General features: G+C 40.3%; 2 protein-coding genes across 6 annotated transcripts in view; both read right to left on the bottom strand.

Annotated features, from left to right (window-relative positions):
• LOC140203702 (uncharacterized) overlaps positions 1–18,641 on the bottom strand; it is a 45,385-nt gene extending 26,744 nt beyond the window's left edge. The window contains exons 1-2 of the mRNA XM_072269744.1: positions 18,522–18,641; positions 14,573–15,767 (exon numbers count right to left, since the gene is read on the bottom strand). Coding sequence (XP_072125845.1) covers positions 14,573–15,767; positions 18,522–18,541 — 1,215 coding nt within the window. The 5' untranslated portion in view covers positions 18,542–18,641. The remainder of the gene's footprint in view (positions 1–14,572; positions 15,768–18,521) is intronic.
• LOC140204100 (interferon-inducible GTPase 5-like) overlaps positions 1–21,334 on the bottom strand; it is a 628,716-nt gene that overhangs the window by 589,860 nt on the left and 17,522 nt on the right. Inside the window, exon 4 of one of the 5 annotated variants that reach the window (XR_011887530.1) lies at positions 19,618–19,733. The exons of the other annotated variants lie outside the window; for them this stretch is intronic. The gene's annotated coding sequence lies outside the window, so the exon portion shown is untranslated. Of the gene's footprint in view, positions 1–19,617; positions 19,734–21,334 lie in introns of those variants that run through there. 5 annotated transcript variants of the gene reach the window in all.

Consider the following 21,334-nt stretch of genomic DNA (forward strand, 5'->3'; position numbering starts at 1 on the left):
GAGAGGGTGGTGAAGAAAGTGTTTGGCATACTGGCCGTTATTAGGGTAATGAGTACAGGAGCTGGGAAGTTATATTGCATATCTATAGACATGGGTGAGGCCACACTCGGAGTATTGTGGACAGTTTTGGTTACAGAGCTTGCAGACATGAAGCTTGGAGCATTTGGAGCAGGCCTCAGATTCAGTCCAGCGAAGGGCGGACTAAACGTCACAGAGCAGTGAGCAGAACAGGCCCTGCTCTGGCTTCTGGTCCTGACACTCTGCCTTTTCAATCTTTCTGTGCTGGTGGATAAATCATCTAAGCATCAGGTCGTTCCTCACTCTGAGACTCAGTTCTATTGCATTGATATGCTCTGGGTCTGGACCCCACTGCCAATTTTGGCCCAATCCTGAGCTTTTCAAATCAGCCTAGTACTTAGATTGATCAAACCTCCTTCTTTGTTCAGGTGGACAGGACTTGAGACTACCTGTCCTCTGATCCAACATTGTGTCACTTTGCTTGCCTCAAACATGCCTCGTTGTTGCCTTGACTTCACCTTGTACCCGTGTGCTTCAACCCTCCACTCACCCTCGCTTTTACTCACCTTGTCATGGTTTGCAGTGATCATTTTTACAGAAAAAATATGGAAAACAATGATACCATTATGAGGTACCGAGGATCAAATACTGAAAGTAAGTAATTAAATTCTTAAATTAAGACCGTAATCCTTTAGTTGCTCCCTTGCTACCGAGTGGTCCTCCCCCCAATGCCCCCTTTAACTTTATCACACACCAATAAACTCCCACTGTCCCCATTGGAGCGATGTCACCCACTTTGGGAACCACTGTCCTCGACTGCTCAATTGGCTCAAAACACAACAAATCAACATAGGTTCATGCAAGATCTCTGCTTGCTGGTTGAGAAATTTTGTTTCCTTGGAGATTTTGCTTTTAACATAGAATATAGAATAGAACAGCACAGTACAGGCCCTTCGGCCCACAATGTTGTGCCAACCCTTAAACCCTGCCTCCTATATAACCCCCCCACCTTAAATTCCTCCATATACCTGTCCAGTAGTCTCTTAAATTTCACCAGAGTTCATTAAAGACATTGCTTTCTGTATTTCTTCCTCTGTAATCAGTGTACTGTATCTAATAGTAAACATTCATCAGATGATAGTTTGGGGACATTCAATTTCCATAAGAATTCATGCATTGAAGTAGTATCGTCAGGAAATTCTGACTGATATAAAGAGGTATAGAATTTTTGAAAGGATTTATTAATCTCATCATGGTCAACCGTAAAATTGCCATCCTGTTTACAAACTTTAATAATCTGACGTTTAACCGACACAGTTTTCAATTGATTGGGCAATAATTTCCCTGATTTATCACCATGCATATAAAATTGAGATTTAGTTTTAAGTAACTGGTTTTCAATGGGAGATGTTAATAACAAACTATGTTGCATTTGAAGTTTGACTCTCTTTTTATAAAGCTTCAAATTGGGAGTAACTGAATACTCTTTACAAAAATAATTTGAGCTTTCAGTCTACGAAATATTTTTTTAAATTTTTTCCGTTTAATCAGATTGTTTATACCATTAGTATTCCATGAAACAAAATTAATAGTCTTATCCATTTTCAATAAGTAAATCATATAGTGTGTAAAGGGTTAATCCTACTGCAGGGAAATCATGTTCCCAAACAAAGGAAAACAAGTCAAAAGAAGAACCGGAAGTCATGACAGTCAGACATATTTTTAGTTTCAGGTCAGCCCAGAGAGAACAGAAAGAAAAAAGAAAACACTCTTCCCCCACCCCACGAGACCCGAAAACTAGCCAATACATAGCTAGAAAGCAAACTACCCCACATTCTACCCCTATCTCTCTAGTGACAAAGTTCCAAAATTTTAAAAAAAGGATTCATACCACTCAGATTTTGAGCATCCACCATTTTACTAAGCACTTTTAAAGAATCACAAAAAGCCAATTTAAAAAAAAGGAAAAAGTATTAATAGATTAAGTTTCACGAATTCAAAAAAGGGCAATCAGTTCATTAGAACTCATATCAAACGTAGTTATTTTAAATAATCGCAAGGGGAAAAATCAGTAAAAACAGCTTTATCATAAAGATGTAACGAATACTCTTAATTCAAAACCGAATATACCTTTTAGTAAAGCTAGGAGAAAAAAAAATTTCAAAAGATAGAAGTACAGATTTATTTTTTTTTTAAATTTAAACCGAGTGTATGTTAATACATAATAATAAACAAAGTTAATCTGTAATCTGTAGGGGACTGCCATGTTTTAAATTTACACCAGCCTCAAGTAGACTAAACAAAGTAAAAACAAGTGCGTAGAACACACTGAAACAATCAGCCATTTTAAACTTTTTAAAAAAAAATTTCAGGAAGCCATTATAAGAGACAAGAAATAATTATCTTAAAAATATGGCAAATACTTGTAATTCGAAACAGGATACTGTACACATTTTACCAGAACATAAGTAAAAAAAAATATAAGATCTACCATTAAACTGTAAACTGTAGCAAATTACCATTTTAGTTTAAACTATCGAAGGTAGTTTTTAATCTTCAAAACCGTTAGACTATAACAAACTGTAGACATTTATTCACTAGGAAAATAAAATCTATCATTAAACTATGCAAAACTGTCATTTTGATTTAAGCTGTCAAAGACAAATTTTAATCCATATAACCGTCAGACTATATCAAAATGGTCGAACTTGCATTTAGATCCTTGAAAATCTTTTGAGCCTGTTTGACTGAAGTGAACCATTTGAGGGATCCATCAGATAAGATTATAATGAGGCGAGCAGGGAATAATAAAGCAGATCTGAATTTAGCATGATACAGATCACTCATCACCGATTTAAACACCGATCTTTGATGCATTACTTCGGGACTATAATCTTCTACCAATTGAAATTTGTGATTTCCATAAAAACCATAATTCTTCTCTGATGAGCAAGTTGAATTAACTGTTGCTTAATATGTACAAAATCAAATTGTAATATAATATGCCTCGGTTTGAGATCCGACACCAGTTTTATTCTCGGGACACGATGCGCACGATCCAGAATCGGTGACTTTTGAGAACATTTCCCAGCCAAACACCTTCCTTAAAAATTGAGAGAAAAATTCAGTGGGGTCTACTACTTTTTCAATATCTTCAGGCAGGCCAATTATTCTAATATTTTGTCTGTGACTTCGACCTTCCAGATCAATCATCTTGATTTTCTGTTGCTCCAATGCTTGAATACAGTTTCCTTTCCAGAGACTCGACTCTGCCTGCTATCTTCTTGTCGGCTTCCTCAAGTTCAAAAACACGTCCCTGTAACTCCTTGGTCTCCCATTTAAATGTTTCCATTGCATTATTAATCATCCTTAAACGTCAAATCCACGGCGTCCAATTGCAAACCTCTCTGCTCGATTTTCTCATTCAATGATTTCAAAATTTTCATTTCCAGTTTCAAATTTTTTTGGTCGATTTTTTCATCCAGTAATTTCGATATTGCATCCAAGGTAAGCTCCCCCTTTCCACTGCTTTCAGCTAGTGTCTTTTGTCCTCTGGTATTAATTTTTACCAAATAAGGATCAAATTTCAAGCATATGAAAATGTTACATGCTTAATGTCATGTGATCGGCAACAATGAATATATCGAGTCAGGATTTATAAACAAACAAGCATTTATTAAACCCTGATAAACAATGAAAAAAAACACAAGTGAAGACCCTAACTGGAAGTAAACTGCTATTGGCCATTCATTAAACCTCAACTCAGTACTAGCTCTTAAAGTGATAAATGTAAAACCAGTTCTTAAAGTGATAAATTCAAACACAGTTCTTCGAATGATAAGTTTTGAAGTCCAAGAGATTTATATAGTCAATTAGGAGAGACTTTCATGAAGTAACGAATTCCTCAAAGACACAACGTCACTGCCACTCTCAGCTGGATCCTGCCTTGTCCGCAGGATTCACGACGACAGAAATAAAACAGTTTAAAGGCACTGACCTCTTCCTCCGTAGCATAGCTCCTGCACAGCCTTTTCTGCCACTCTTAGCAAAGGCTATCTCATGCAGATCACTCTTTCTTGAACGAATTCAATAATGGTAGATCCTTTCCAAACCCGTTGAATGTCTCCTTCAGGGTCACGTCTTCACTCTCCAATGTTACTGAAAAGATACATTAACAAACCTGGCAGCGTTTGGTCAAACTGCCGGCCCGGTAATTCTATACCTTACAATAGAACATAAAACTCTGTTTAAAATCAAAACTGCATTACAATGCAAATACACAGCGCAGCAGAGTATCTCATTGATGTTCTAACTGGAAAACTAACTGCGTCACCAGAGGTCTTCCCTTTTATGCACGTGGTGAGCATGTCATCATGTGACCTCACATCAGTGGGGAAATTACATCAGGTGACCTCCAAAATACCACTACATCATTCTCACAAGAAAGTCACAAGATCTCCATGGGGTATGTAACAGCTCCCTCTCAAAAACATTTTGGTCTCTTAAGGAACAAAATTTTAACAATTAACGATTTACAAAAAAAAAATAAAATGGTATAACATTTACAACATACATAATATACACCGTATTATCTTTCAGCACTTTACAAACTAATATTCAGTAGGAGTGTTACAAATGTTAAAATACCACTCCATAAAAAAAAATTCATTGTACATTTAACATCTAGAAAGACAATCTGCAATCACATTATCTTTACCTTTAATATGACTGATCAAAATATTGTACTCCTGTAACATCAAACTTTGTGGCTAAATTGGAGTTTGATTTATTTCCTTAACCATTTCCTTAACAGGCATAGTAGCATTTGTTTCTCATAATACGGTTTTATCATATGTATATGACACAGCTGTGTTGGCTTTCTTCAATCTGGAGTTTTTATCACGTAATCCACATCATTTACTTTGGATTTGATCTCATAAGGACCATGAAATTTAGCTTTTAATGGGTTTGTTTGCATCAGGAAAAGAACCAACACTTTATCTCCAGGCTTAAATGACCTCATCCTAGCTTCCTTATCATACCAAGTCTTCATCTTTTCTTGAGCTGATTTTAAATTTTCTTTGGCCAGGCTACAAGCTTTATGTAATCTTTCTTTAAATTTTAAAACATAATCCAGCAAATTAGTGTGTACCTCTTTATTAATCCACTGTTCTTTCAACAAGGTCCTCGAGCTCTATGCCCAAACACAAGTTCAAAAGGACTAAAACCTAATGATTCCTGCACTGCCTCTCGTACTGCAAAAAGTAGTAAACGTATGTCTTCATCCCAATCCTTTTCATTTTCCACACAATATGTCCTAATCATATTTTTAAGGGTAGAATGAAATCTCTCCAAGGCTCCTTGTGATTCTGGATGTAATGCAGATGAGGTAATCTGTTTTGCTCCCAGTTTATAAACTATCTGCTGAAACAATCCAGACATAAAATTACTACCTTGATCCAATTGTATTTCCTTAGGCAACCCAAAATAAGTGAAGAATTTTATAAGAGCCTTTGTCACAATTTTGGCTGTTATATTCCTAAGAAATATAGGTATTGCCTCTGGAAACCTAGACGCTGTGCACATAATAGTTAACAAATATTGATGTCCAGTTTTAGTTTTTCGCGAAGGACCTACACAGTCTACAATGATTTTTGAGGACGGCTCACCAAGTGCTGCAATTGGTTGCAGTGGGGCCACTGGAGTAACCTGATTAGGTTTACGCACAATTTGACACGTATGACATATTCTACAAAATGTCGGTACATCTTTTCTTAAACTAGGACAGTAAAAACGTTAGAAACCTTGTTACACATATCACAGTTCCTGGTGAATGCAGCAGGCCAGGCAGCATCTCTAGGAAGAGGTACAGTCGAGACCCTTCGTCAGGGCTAACTGAAAGAAGAGATAGTAAGAGCAATTTGCCTGGCCTGCTGCGTTCACCAGCAACTTTGATGTGTGTTACTGGAATTTCCAGCATCTGCAAAATTCCTTGTGTTTGCATTTAGAAACCTTGTTCATAGTTTTCTTTACCCCTGGATAGCCACCCAAAGGAATAGTATGAGCCATAGTTAAAATCTCATTTTGATAAACTTTGGGAACTACTACCTGGTGATTAACTTCCCATTCTTCACTTGCAGGAATTGTAGGTGATCTCCACTTCCTCATTAATACTCCCTTTTCAAAATAATATCCTACTGGCACCTTCTCAATTTCACTGCCTAGAAGAGCTTATTCTTTTAATTTAATTATCTCAGGATCTCTACCCTGCTCTGCTATCATCTCCTTCCGAGATAAAGACAAATCTTCACGGTCAGACTTATCATGAGAACCTTGATCAAATAATGAAGGTAAGGAAGATTCTGACACATCCTCAAAATTTGCATCCCAAGTTGAACTGTCATGGATAAGAACCTCATCCTGCACATCAGTCTTTTTAGTCATAGCTTGGGTTACAACACAGGAAGTATCCGTGTTAGAATCCCTCTGTGGTTCCTCAGAAATAGGCTTCATTGTCAAATGCACTTCAGGAGAAACTTGCCCTTAGCTAAGTCATTCCTTAACAACAGAGCAACACCATTCACAGGTAAACTGGGCTGTAGCCCTACTCTAACAGGCCCTGTAACTAACCCTGACCTTAAATTAACTCTACGTAAGTGTACTGGCATAAGGGCACTCCCAATTCCTCTTATATAATTTACCTCACCAATGTCAGACGGATCATTAAACTTTAGAACACTGTCTAATATTAGTGATTGAGAAGCTCCAGTATCTCTAAGTATTTTTATTGGTACAGGACTGGATCCCTCAAGGATACAAATCCTTCTGTTATAAAATGTTCATATCCCCTCTTAACTTGGTCAGACTCTAACAAAAACTTCATTGGTATTTATCGAACTCTGTGGCTTTACATGTGCTTCAATATGTTGCACACAAGCATCTGGAACTGCTTCCTTCTCCTTCTTCTTCAATCGAAAACAGTTAGCTATTACATGACCAGGTTTCCTACAATAATTACAAATAAGACCAAAATGCCTTTCTTTCACATGTCTCCCTTCATCCCTACCTTTCTCATTAACTTCAGATTTAATTTTCGGTTTACCTTGACTCCCTGTGCTATTTTTTTTCTCTTAAAGGTTCTACCCGGAGAAAATTTACTCTTATGAATTAAAGTATACTCATCAGCCAATTTAGCAGTCTCCTGCAATGTAGCAGTGTCCCTTTCATTTAAATATGTCCTCACTTCAACAGCAATGCTTCTTTTAAATTCCTCCTGCAAAATCAACTCTTTTAATTTATTATACTCCCCATTCACATTTTTAGAGGAAACCCATCTCTCAAAATACACACATTTCCCATAGGCAAATTCCACATACGTTTTTTCCACTGGTTTCTTCAAATTTCTGAATCTTTCTCTATACTCTTCTGAAACTAGCTCATATGCCTTTAATATTTGCTGCTTCACAGTATCATAATCAAGTGCTTGCTCAGCATTTAAAGCAGTATAAACTTGTTGTGCCTTTCCTCTAATTACACTTTGTAACATCATTGGCCATTTCTCTTTCGGCCACTCTAAACTCAGAGCAACGATTTTGAAATGCTGGAAATATTTGTCCACTTCTGTCTCATTAAATGGAGGAGCCAAAACAACCTTACGACTTGCTACAAACTGCTTCCTGGAACCAGAAGATCGATTTTCCATCTTTATCTATCTCTATCTCTATCTCTAGCTCAAATTTCCTCAGGTTTTCAGCTTCACTTTCTTGAAATTCTCCTAGTTTATTTGCCTCTCTCTCTCTTCAAATCCTCTTATTTTAATTGCCTCTCTTTCAGTCATTTCGCTTTAAATTTCGCAAACTTTATCTGTTCAAGATGCAACTGCATTTCCAGTGTACTCATTGGAAACCTCCCTAACACCTCCTCATCAAACTTGCCCAAACTTACATAATGCTCAGCGATTTTTCTCTGAATTATGGGCTTAGTTGTACCCTTCGTAATACCTTTAAGGTTCAACCTTTTAGCAATCTCCGACACCTCAGGTTTTCTCGCATTCACTAAAACCTCCGGCTCTAGCATTTCCATAAACTCGCCAACATCCATTGCTGCCCAATACCACTCATACCCCAATCAAACAAAAGAATCAAGTATATTCCCTTTTCCAAATCAGGTTTGATAATTAAACAAGCACTTAAACTCAAAATTGGAACATATCTGGACGAGCCCCCATATTAATGTCACGTGATCGGCAACAATGAATATATCGAGTCAGGATTTATAAACAAACAAGCATTTATTAAACCCTGATAAACAATGAAAAAAAACACAAACGAAAACCCTAACCGGAAGTAAACTGCTATACAGCCATTCATTAAACCACTACTCAGTACTAGCTCTTATAGCGATAAATGCAAAACCAGTTCTCAAAGCGATAAATTCAAACACTGTTCTTTGATGGTAAATTTTAAAGTCCAAGAGATTTATACAGTCAATTAGGAGAGACTTTCATGAAGTAACGAATTCCTCAAAGACACGACGTCACTGGCACTCCCAGCCGGATCCTGCCTTGTCCGCAGGTTTCACGACGACAGGAATAAAATGGTTTAAAGGCACTGACCTTTCCCTCCGTAGAACAGATCCTGCACAGCCTTTTCTGCCACTTTTAGCAGAGGCTATCTCATGCAGATCACGCTTTCTTGAATGAATTCAATAATGGTCGATCCTTTGCAAACCCGTTGAACGTCTCCTTCAGGGTCCCGTCTTCACTCTCCAATTTTACTGAAAAGATACTTTAACAAACCTGGCAACGATTGGTCAAACTGCCGGCCCAGTACTTCTATACCTTACAATAGAACATAAAACTCTGTTTAAAAACAAAACTGCATCATAATGCAAACACGCAGCGGAGAGGAGTATCTCATTGACGTTCTAACTGGAAAACTAACTGCGTCACCAGGGGTCCTCCCTTTTATACCCGTGGTGAACATGTCATCATGTGACTTCACATTGGGGGGAAAATTACATCAGGTGACCTCCAAAAGACCATTACATCATTCTCAGAAGAAAGTTACAAGATCTCCATGAGGTATGTAAAATTAAGTATAAGTAAATAATAGAAGAGTGGTAAAAGATTGAAAAGTTTAGGTGCAAACTTCAACTCAACTCACTTCATCCGGCACCACCTAGAGAGTCCGATTATTGACTTCAGGAGGAAGAAACCAGAGGTCCATCAGCCAGTTCTCATCTGAGGATCAGAGGTGGAAAAGGTCAGTAACTATAAATTCCTCAGTGTTATTATTTCAGAGGATCTGTCCTGGGCCCAGCACGTAAATGCAATAACATAGAAAGCATGTAAACCTTTACTTCTTTAAGAGTTTGTGGAGATTCAGCATGACATCTAAAACTTTGACAAACTTCTATAGATATGTGGTGGACAGCAAATTGACTGGCTACGTCACAGCCTGGTACGGAAATACCAATCCCCTTGAATGGGAAATTCTGCAAAATGTAGTGGATATGACCCAATCCATTGCGGGTAAAGCTCTCCCCACCACTGAATACATCTACACAGAGTGTTATTGCAGGAAAGCAGCAGCCATCATCTGGGACCCCTACCACCCAGAACATGCTCCTTTACATTGCTGCCATCAGGAAGAAGGTACAGGAGCAACTATCAGGTTCTTGAACTAAAGGGGTTAACTTCACTCAACTTCACTTACCTAATCATTGAGATGGTCCCACAATCGATTGGCTCACTTTTAGTGATTCTTTATTTCGTGTTCTTGATAATTATTATTTATCTTTTATTCTTTCTTTCTTTTTGTATTTGTACAGTTTATTTGCAGACTCGTTGAATAGCAACTAAAAAAGTAATTAAGGAGGAAAAGATAAAATATGAAAATAAGCTAGCCAATAATATGAAAGAGGATACCAAAAGCTTCTTCAGATACAGAAAGAGTAAAAGACAGGCGAGAGGTTCGCTGCTGTTGTTACTGTGCAATCCAGAATCTTCTGGAGGGAAGGCCTCAAAATCCTTGGCTTTGCTTGCTGCTGGCGACCGAGACTGAGGTCGAATTGTTCGGATAGAGGTGGTGCTCGGTACTCGGTGTCGGAGGGCTGATCGGAGGCTCGAAGTTTTCGGATGACACAGAGTCGGACTGTGGTCGGGCATGGCAGGAAGAGTTTTCTTCCTTCTCCCGTCTGCGTGAGATGTGGGACTTTCGAGAGACTTTGAACTCTTTTACGGTGCCATGGACTGTTCTTCATCAAGTTATGGTATTGTTGCACTGTTGTAACTATGTGTTATAATTATGTGGTTTTGTTAGTTTTTTCAGTCTTGGTCTGTCCTGTGTTTTGTGATATCATACCAGAGGAATATTGTATCATTTCTTAATGCATGCATTACTAAATGACAATAAAAGAGGACTGTGTGTCCTCATAGTCTCATAATCTAATATTAGAACAATGGGAAGTGATGCTGGAGAGGTAGTAATGGAGGACAAGGAAATGGTGGATGAACTGGATAAGTATTTTGCATCAGTCTTCACTGTGGAAGCCACTAGCAGTATGCTGGAGGTACGAGAGTGTCAGGGTCAGAAGTGTGTGAAGTTGCCAATACTAGGGAGAAGTTTCTTGGGAAACTGAAAGATCCGAAGTCAGATAAGTCACCTGGATGGTGTACAGCCCAGAGTTCTGAAACAGGTGACTGAAGAGATTGTGGAAGCATAAGTAATGATCTTTCAAGAATCAGTTAAGTCTGGAATGGTTCTGGAAGGCTGAAAATTGCAAATGTCACTCCACTCTTGAAGAAGGGAGAGAGGCAGAAGAGAGGAAATTATGGGCTAGTCTGACCTGAGTGGTTGGGAAGATTTTGGAGTCGATTGTTAAGGATGTGTTTTCGGGGTACTTGAAGGCACATGATAAAATAGGCCGTAGTCAGCTGTAGTCCTCAAAGGAAAATCTTGCTGGACAAATGTTTTGGAATTCTTGGAGGAAATAACAAGCAGGATAGACGAGCGGTCCCCCAAACTTTTTTGCACAGCGGACCAGTTTAATATTGACAATATTCTTGCGAACCGGCCGACCTGGGGGAGGTGTTCAAGTAGAGTTAAACTCACCTCAACATATCTTTTACAGTTAAGGTTGCCAACTTTCTCACTCCCAAATAAGGGACAAAGGTAGCAGTCAAATCCTGGGACACTTTTCCCCAGGAAAGACTACCATGATTATGATGCCTTGTGCAGGCACCTGTGTGCGCATGCGTGACGTGCGCATGTGATGTGTGCATGCGCATGCGTGCCAATTTTTTTCCCCACAAATTGGTTTTGTCTTCATCTTCCCGACTATACTGTACAATCATTATTTCTACTTTATATAGGCTGTGTATTTATCATATCATCCTTGCTTTTACTATGTGTTAGTGTTATTTATTTTCGGTTTTATGTGTTATTTGGTATGATTTGTTAGGTCATATTTTGTGTCTGGGAACGCGCAAAAAATTTTCCCATATAAATTAATTATAATTGCTTCTTCGCTTCACGCCATTTCGGCACAAAAGGTTTCATAGGAACTCTCTACCTTAGTAGGGGAAATACGGAACAAGGGTGGTCCCATATGGGACAAAGCAATTTAGCCCAATATACGGGATATCCCACCAAATACGGGACAGTTGGCAACTCTATGTTCAAGTTCAACAGTGCATGACAGGGAATGAGGAAAGGTGCAGCTGACTCGTATCATTTCCTCACGGCCCGGTAGCACATGCTCTGCGGCCCGGTGGTTGGGGACCGCTGGGATAGACAAAGGAGAATCGATGGATGTTGTGTACTTTGTCAGAGGCCTTCAACAAGGTGCCACAGAGGGAGCTTAACAAGTTAAGATCCCACAGTATTGTAGGAAAGATTCTAGCATAGATGAAACAGTAGTTGATTGGCAGGAGGAAGAGTGGGAATAAAGTGAACCTCTTGTGGTTGGCTGCTGGTGACCAGTGCTGTTCCACAGGGGTCTGTGTTGGGACTGATACTTTTTATGTTATCTGTCATTGATTTGGATGATGGAATTGATGGTTTTGTGGCAAAGTTTGTGGGTGATATGAAGACAGGTGGAGTGGCAAGTAGCTGGAGGAAGTAGAGATACTACAGAAAGATGTAGACAGATTAGGAGAAAGGGCAAAGAAGTGGCAGATGGAATACAGTGTCAGGAAACATACTGTCATGCACTTTGCAATAAAAAATAAAAGGGTAAACTATTTTCTAAGTGCAAGGAAAATACAAAAATATGAGCCTTAAAGGGACTTGGGAGTCCTTGTGCAGAATTCCCCAAAGGTTAATTTGCAGGTTGAGTCAGTGGTGTGGAAGGCAAATGCAATGTTAGCATTCATTTCAAGATGACAAGAATACGAAAGCAAAGATGTAATGTTGAGACTTTATAAATGTTACGTAAACGGCTACAATGAATATCAATCAAGACAGATTATATAAAAACAACCAGTTATTAAACACGGATAAATCATAAGGTAAAAAACAAATGAAAACTTTAACCAGAAGTTAACTGGTATGCAGCCGTTCAACAACTCATCACTCGTCACTGGTTTCTTAAAGCATTAAATGTGAAAACAGTTCTTAAAGCAATAAAGTCAGATATAGTTTTTAAAATGGTAAATTCAAAAGTTCAACAGATTTATACGTTCAATTGGGAGAGACTTCTCTGGAGAAGGATTTCTTCAAAGACACAACTTTCCTGCTGGTTCTGTCCACAGGATTCACAATGCCGAAAATAAACAGTTTAAAACAACTGACTTTAAATTCTTTTAGACAGAGAGCAAACCTTTGCATGAACTCCTTGCTCTTTTTGGCAAAAGTTATCTCCGATGCAGGTTGCTACTCCTCCAATGAAGACTCAGTAAGGTCAATCCTTTATTAAACTGCCAAACGATGTCAACTCCTCTCGATCCTTCGATCCTGTACTTCGATAAAGTCTTCACTCTCCCTTCTACTGTTGGAATTGAGTAAATCAGCACATCTAGAAAAGATTTCGTCCAATAATATTCTATCTTGCAATAGAACGCAACACTCCGTTTTAAAAATGAAACTGCGTCACAAAAACAAACACGCAACAGAAACGGAGACACAGCACGTTTTACCTGGAAATCTGCAAACTAAAAACTAACTGCGTCATCTGGGATCTTCCCTTATATACCCGTGGTGCACATGCCATCACGTGACCTCACATCAGCGGGAAAATCATATCAGGTGACCTCCAAAAGACCATTACATCATTCTCACAAAAAAAACACAGATCTCCTTGAGCATGTAACATAAAGCACTGGTGAGGCCTCACTTGGCATATTGTTTGCAGTTAGGGCCTCTTAGAAAGGATGTGCTGAAGCTGGAGAGTGGTCAAAGGAGGTTCAGGAAAATGATTCCAGGATTAAACAGCTTGTTATATGACGATCGTTTGATGGCTCTGGGCTTATATTCACTGGAGCTTAGAAGAATGAGGGGTGACCTCATTGAAATCAATCTAATGGTGAAAGGCCTTTACAGAGTGGATGTGGAAAGGATGTTTCCTATGGTGGGACACAACCTCAAAATAGAACTGCATCATTTTAGAATTGAGGCAAGGAGGAATTTCTTTAGCCAGAGTATTTAATCTGTGAATTCGGTGCCACAGGCAGCTGTGGAAGCCAAGTCTTTATATATACTTAAGGCAGAGTTTGATAGGTTCTTGATTAGTCACGGCAGGAAGGGATACGGGGGAAGGCGAAGATTGGAACTGAGAGAAAAAATAGATAAGCCATGATGAAACAGCAGAGTGCACGCGATGGGCCAAATGGCCTAATTCTGCTGCTATATTTTATGGTCTTATAATATTAACTCATCAATGCCAAATGCAATCTTCACCACCCACCACCCTCTCTGCGCTCTCTATAAGGTCCTTCAGTGCATCGGTCAGTATTGTGTAGGTCATGAGAAATGATCCTGCTCCAAAATGGAACCAATGATGGGAATGAAGTCAAATCAAGTTCTACAGCTGAAACATCAACAACTGCAGCACCCATCCTAACCCTGTAATTATATCTGTGTCTATTTTCCCAGCAGGAGAATAAAATGAATTCTTGAAATGCTTTTCCATTGCCCTTTTTATGACTTCACACTCAGACCTTTACAGATATTGAAGGGAAAACACAGCCACTAGTTTGTACACAGCAATATTGCATACACTGTGACCTTATAATGTCCAAACAGTCTAACACAGGCTATTGATTGACAGGTGAGCATCATTCAGACACCTGGCGATAACTTCTTGGCTCCTCTTCAGATTAGGATCACGTCATTTATGTCCACTTGTTTCATGTCTTCTTTAATGGAGTCGCACTCACTCGGTCAGGCACAAGTGACCCTCAGAAATGGATAAGCAATATTTCAACAAAGGAAATCAACAAAGGGGGAAGTTTTCATGTAGAATTACAACAGGGTTTAGTGACAGGCCTCTTAAATATCTCATCCACAGAATGACATTAGCTCACTGTGTTGATGTTGGTGCTGACCAGTTAATCAATACCATATGCAACCTTCACCACCCTCTCTGCGCTGTCTGTAAGGTCCTTCAGTGCATCGGTCAGTATTGTGTAGGTCATGAGAAATGATGATCCTGCTCCAAAAATGGAACCAATGATAGGGATGAAGTCAAGACCAAATTCCAAAGCTGAAATGGCAACAACTGTAGCTCCCCAACCTAACCTTATAATTATATTTTTATCTATTTCCCCCAGAAGTGATGGATTAATTACGGCCTTAAGCTCTTCCACAGGTTTATTTGTGATGTTGGCCAGTCTTTGAAGAGAAGCTTCATCTAGACATAGACATTTACGGAACTGGATTATTCCTGTAATCAATATGCTGATATCACAAGCAAAAGAGACACCAGGAATGGGGATTGCCCCAACAGCTCCCGAAAGTGTTGCCAACATCCAGACACGTTCCCGCAGCATCTTGCTTTTCTCCTGAACAATCTCCACACATCGGTTTGGATAGGCCAGGACAAAGATACTTTTCATTACATTTGGCAGATCATCTTCAAGTGCCTTATTTAACCGATTGAAATCATATCGATCCTGCTCAAAACTGGATATCAGGAACACAGTCGGACTTAGAATCCCCACTTCCCTCAACCGACTAATGCAGTTACTACGAATATCCTCCAGCACTTCTTTCTCATTAACTTTCTTCCTTTCCTTTCTCATCGAATAAAAATCAACATCAATCTTAGAGCGGACAAAATAGAAATTTTTCCGAAGCCGTTTAATCTCCTTTGCAAGTTTTGCATCATTTTCTTTGAAACAACCAGCTGATATTATGATGAAGAAATCGTATCTTTCAAATTTCATTTCCCAGGCATATCTACTAGCTGGAACTTGTATAGACCCGATTCCTGGCAGGTCCCAGTAGCAGACGTTCGGCAGGTTGGGATGTCGGTATCCAGTTGGCTCCACTGTTCTTTCAGTGAACCCAGCTTTAGCAGCTTCTGGATCAGTGTTCCAAAGTCCTCTCATGGCATTGATGAAGGTGGATTTTCCTGTACCTGTTTCTCCTGTCACTGCGATGTTAAGCTCTGTCTTATCCAGTTCTGATACCTTCTGCTCTATCAGAGACGTAACTTTTTTCACCCCACCTGTTTCAAAGTCGGACTTCAGTTTGTTGAGCTCTTCCTTTGTGAAGAAGGTGGAATTCTCAGTCTGAGCCACCTGTTGCCTGAAAGGAAGCATGTACCATTAGAACTTCTAATCATAAAAACTTCCATTTCTACAGATCCCCATTCTCTTGTCATCCATCTCATTTGAGACAACTTGCGGAGACCAATTAACCCAAATATCAGCAGGTCTTTGTGATGTGGGTGGTAATTGCAACATACAGGCAAACCTACAGGACCACAAAGAATGCTTGTAAATTTCATGTGGATAACACCATAGGTCAGGCTGTAACCTGCCTCTCTAGAACTATGAGTATCGGAAATCAATCCATACAACCTCATGATATCAATGCAGAAGTCCTTATGTGACAGCTGTCAGTTCAACCAATATCAACTCCATCATAAATGTCCTCCCTTTCTCTACAAGATCAGATGAGAGAAGTTTGCTGAGAATTACACAAGATTCAATTCACTTCATAATGAAAACTAAACAAATTCATGCCTGCTGTAACAAAGTGACCCAGGGGGGTGCAGTGGCTCTGTACTGCAAGTGGTGCAGCGGACTGACACCACCAGTGACCTGGCTTCACTCCTGGTCTCTGGTGCTGTCTGTGTGGAGTCTGCATGTTCTCCTGTGACTGAGTCAATTTCCCACGGGTGATCCTGCCACACTGTGTTAGTTGTTAGGTTAATGTGCCCCTGTAAATTGCTTGTCATGCAGGTGGGGGTGGGAAAGTTGGAAACTTGATGTGTGTGTGAGAGAGAATTTGTTAGATGGAAATAAGCAGGTGCATGGGAAAGGTGGGAATGCTCAGTGGGCAGGGAGTGGAGGGTGGCAACAGAGATGAGTCTGGGTGTCATAAAGAAAAATAAAATGTACAAGTGATTTGAAAAGATGAAAAAGCTGTAAAATGTTCACGTCTGGCATAAACAAAGACTAGTAACTTGTTTGTAACAAATGTATCAGGTGGTGACCGTCTCCAAACAAGGAGAGTCTAACCAACTACTCTTGACACCAATACCACACAGACTTGTCACTGTGTGCCACACACACATCCCCTACACTGTTTCTTCTTGGCTACTCTGACAGCAACTCACAACCCCCTGATCTCCACTAATAAAACGGGGCACTACTGATCAGGGACAATATCACAGCTGCTCTCAGAGGGAATGGATAATGGGCGGCTTATCCACTGAGCCCACAAGGGTAAGACTCAAGGTACAATTACTCTGATTGGATTATGTTATACAACATCCAGTAGTAACCCAGACATTAAGGAACAAACATGCGGGCAGATTGGGAAGATTGTCAAAGACAACAGGGTTGTTTTATTGCATTACTGCAATTTCACCAAAATAAATTGGGGTAATCTTTGTGCAAGAGAGTTGGACAGGGCAGAACTGTTAGGTGCATCAAAGACCGTTTCTTAAAACAATATCTGGTTTGTCCAACTAGAATAGGATCCATACTAGACCTGGTATTGGGAAATGTGACTGGTCAGCTGATTGACCATTCAGTGGGGAGATATAAGAGGAAACTGATTACAATACCTTAAATTCTGATAGCTATGTACAAGTATAGGTATTGCAGCAAGACATTAAATAGTTGTGGGGGGGTATTCTCAATGTTTTCAGTCGGAACTAAGTAGAGTTAATTATAAACAGTTATGTCTGGGCAAATCTGATCTGTGTAGGGTGTTTAATGGTCAACTTCACAGGGTATGGAATTGATATGATCTAATAAGATGGAAGGACTAGAGTGGCAAGTTAGGGGAGCATTAATTTTGTGAAGAGGGGAAAGGAGGCATATGTAGCATTTAGGAAGGACAAGGGTGGCAAGTTAGCAGAGCATTGGAAAGAGGTTATTAATTCAGTCAAGAGGGGAAATGAAGCATATGTACAGTTTAGGAAGTTAAAATAATTGAACAGAGTCCTTGAGGGATGTAAAGAAGCCAGAGAAGAACTCAAAAAGGGAATGAGGTGAGCCAGGAGGGGCAATGAAAAGTCCTTCCATGTTAGATTAAGGGGAATCCCGGGGCATTCTATACATACATCAACTGTAAGAGAATAACCAGGGATAGGGTAGGACCACTCAACAATAGAGGATTAAACATACACTTGGTGGTGCAGGATGTGGAGAAGTCCTAATGAGTACCAGACAAAATACTGGGCAAATTCAGCAGATCATGCAGCATCTGTGCCTGACCTACTGAAACCCTGCAGTATTTTGTGTATTGATCCAACAAGGGGAAAGTCATGGGGAACAGTGTGAGCAGTGTGGGGCACGTTAATATGCTGGGGCATTTTGTGATAAAGGAAAAGGTGATGTTGGATCTGTCGAAGAATGTTAAGGTGAAAGGGGTGTTGGCAATAGATATGATCGAGGTGTTTAAAAGGTTCTTTGATAAGCACGTGTAATTGGAGAGGTAGGGACCATCTGCAGGCATAGTCATTGGTTCAGTGAGACATCATCAGCTTAAAAGGTGCAGCATAACATGATGAGCTGAAGGGCCTGTTCCCATGTTGAGACATTCTGAGTTCGATGACAAGGAATATGATGCAAAGGAACACCATCACCTACAGCTTCCCCTCCATCATACACTGATATCATTGCTCAACATGGTCACTGGGTCTACACTCGGGAATTCCAGATCCAACCACACAATGGGATCAGATTTATCAGGATGGCAGCTGATCAACAAAGCAGATCCCATGCACCAATGAGAATGCTGAGCACTCAGTGTGCAGTGCACTGGCAGGAGTTGCTGAGGTAGGGTTCATTGAAGAGACACACAGTGTGGCATGTTCTGACCTACCTGGAGCGTGTGCCTCCCATTTCTGGCGGCTGTTTCTCACAGCGTGGCTTGTGTGACAATCCAGAAATCCCAGCACTGACCAGGGAGAGTAGTTCAGGGACTCAGGTCTCTTGTCTTCGTGTAGGTTATCTCCCTGAAGGAAGTAAAAAGAGAGACTGATGGATCTACCAGGATTATTTAAGGATGCTCAGCAATTCACCTTCAATCATAGTAAGACCAGACTATCCGGGATCTGACTTTGATGCCCTTGGATTACCTGCTCACGAAGGAAGGTGACACTTGTACTGTGATCGGGAAAGAATGCTGCACCTACCTTAGAGATACACTTGGAGGTGGAGGATGCAGGGCAGTCATAAATGAGTAGGAGACAAAATGCTGGGGGATCTCAGCAGATCAGACAACATCTCTGCCTGACCCACTGAGTTCCTACCGGATCTTGTGTATTGATCCTGATCTTCTGCATCTCCAGTCTCTCTTGTGTCTCGTAAATGAGTACTTATTGTAAATATCCAACAAGGGGGAAGTCATGGAGAACAGTGTGGTGCATTTTGAGATAAAGAAAACAGAAAAAGGTGATATTGGATCTCTCAAAGAATGTTAAATTGAAAGGGGTGGTGGTGGCAATAGATATGATTGAGCTGTTTAAAAGGTCCTTTGACAAGCACATGTAATTACAGAGACTAGAGAGATCTGAATCAGGCAGAGTAATTTTTTTAACGTGGCATCATTATCTTAAATGAGCATCATTTAAATAACGTGATGAGCTGAAGGGCCTGTTCCCATGTTGAGTCATTCTGTGTTCTATGACAAGGAATTTGATGCAAGGGAACACCATCACCTACAGCTTCCCCTCCATCATACACTGATATTATTGTTCAACATGGTCACTGGGTCTACACTCAGGAATTCCAGATCCAACCCCACAATGGGATCAGATTTATCAGGATGGCAGCTGTTCAACAAAGCAGATCCCATGCACCAATGAGAATGCTGAGCACTCAGTGTGCAGTGCACTGGCAGGAGTTGCTGAGGTAGGGTTCATTGAAGAGACACACAGTGTGGTGTGTTCTGACCTACCTGGAGCTTGCGCCTCCCATTCTTGATGGCTGTTTCTCACAGCGTGGCCTGTGTGACAATCCAGTAATCCCAGCACCATACAGTGAGAGTGGTTGGGGGCTTGGGTCTCCTCTTTGTCTTCATGTAGGTTATCTCCTTGAATGAAATAAAAGGAGTGACTAACGGTTCTTTGTTTCACAAGATTATTTAAGGGCGCTCAGCAAATCACCTTTAATCACTGGAGAATAATGCAAGAAACCAGTGAATAGAACAGTACAGCATAGAAACAGGGTCCTTGGCTCATATTGTTCTGGCTGACCATGATGACAAAATAAACTCATCCCATCTACCTGCACAAGAGACATATCTCTGCATTCCCTGCATGTTCACGTGTCTGTCTAAATGTCTCTTAAATGCTCCTGTTGTGTCTGCTTCCACCACCACCTGCGGCAGAAAGCTCCAGGCAATACCAGTCTCTGAGTAAAACATTACATTTAAACATGCCCTCTCATCTTATCTATGCCCTCTAGTGTCTGATATTTCAGGTAAAATCACTTCTTCCAGGTCTGTCATAATTTTCTATACTTCCATCACGTTTCCCACATCGCTCCAACCTCCAACACTACACCCTCCGCCAGCACCAACCTTCAAGAGAAAACAATCTTGGTCTGTCCAAACTTTCCTCACAGCACATGGCCTCTAATCTAGGCAATATCCTGGCAAACCTCTCCTAAACATTCTTCAAAGCTTCCATATCCTTCCGATAATAGGGCAACCAAACATGAATGGAATACCCCAGATGTAGCCTAACCAGAGCTGCATCATAAGAAAGCTGGAACAAATCCATGTTTGCTCAGATCTTTTCTTGTAGTTAAACAGAAAATACACAACTGTATTTCTCTCATTACTTTAGTCAACCTGACAGAGGAAAGTATGAGGTGAGTTGTGTTTTCTCCTCAAGGTTTCAGGAAAGGATGTGGAGGAACACTGGATGCTCGGAACTGAAGGTGAATGGAAATAAGAAAGAACATTTTCCGTAGTGCACTCTACAACATGGAATCTGCAAATCAACTATCATCTCCAAAAAGTCACACAGTTGTCTGTAATAATCACTTTGAATAGATAGTGTTTTTTACTCAAACTCCAAGATTCACAGGAACTTGTTATATCTGTGGGGTGAAGGTACATCTGTGACATTGCAACTACAATCAAGTCAGGACAACCTGCAGGTAATGAACACTGAGCTGACTGTACTGAAATATGCCTTTTCATTTTCTGTTCTTAATATTCTGTGCTTTTCTTTTTTCTGTTGTCATTTGCGTGATTCGTTTTTGAACATGGCATGGGAGGGAGTTCCATATTTGATGTTTTTGGTTTGAATGGGTTGGTTTCATAGTTCTTCTTTGTTTTGCGACTGTATGTGAGGAAGACAAATGTCAGGGTTGTACACTACATATGTACTTTGGGGTGTATCGGGTGTCCAGGGAGGGGTAGTACCTCTGGTGATGGGCTTGTCGTGCTCTGCCCAGGGCAGCTCATCCACCATTAGTCCCCACCTGCCACCCAGCTCTCACCTGTGGCTCCAAGTAACTGTTCACATACAACAGTGGCCACAGCCCGGTACACCGCTTTGACAGGCAGGTTAAACCAGGTGAGGGTAGCCGGGAACCTCCGAGTCCGGTGAGATAGGAATATGTTCACCCCAGCATGTGAAGCCAGATCCAGCAGTCTGGGTGGATGAGATCAACTACAAGATC

The sequence above is a fragment of the Mobula birostris genome, chromosome 10, assembly GCF_030028105.1.
Source record: "Mobula birostris isolate sMobBir1 chromosome 10, sMobBir1.hap1, whole genome shotgun sequence".
In the NCBI taxonomy this organism is placed as follows: Eukaryota; Metazoa; Chordata; class Chondrichthyes; order Myliobatiformes; family Myliobatidae; genus Mobula; species Mobula birostris.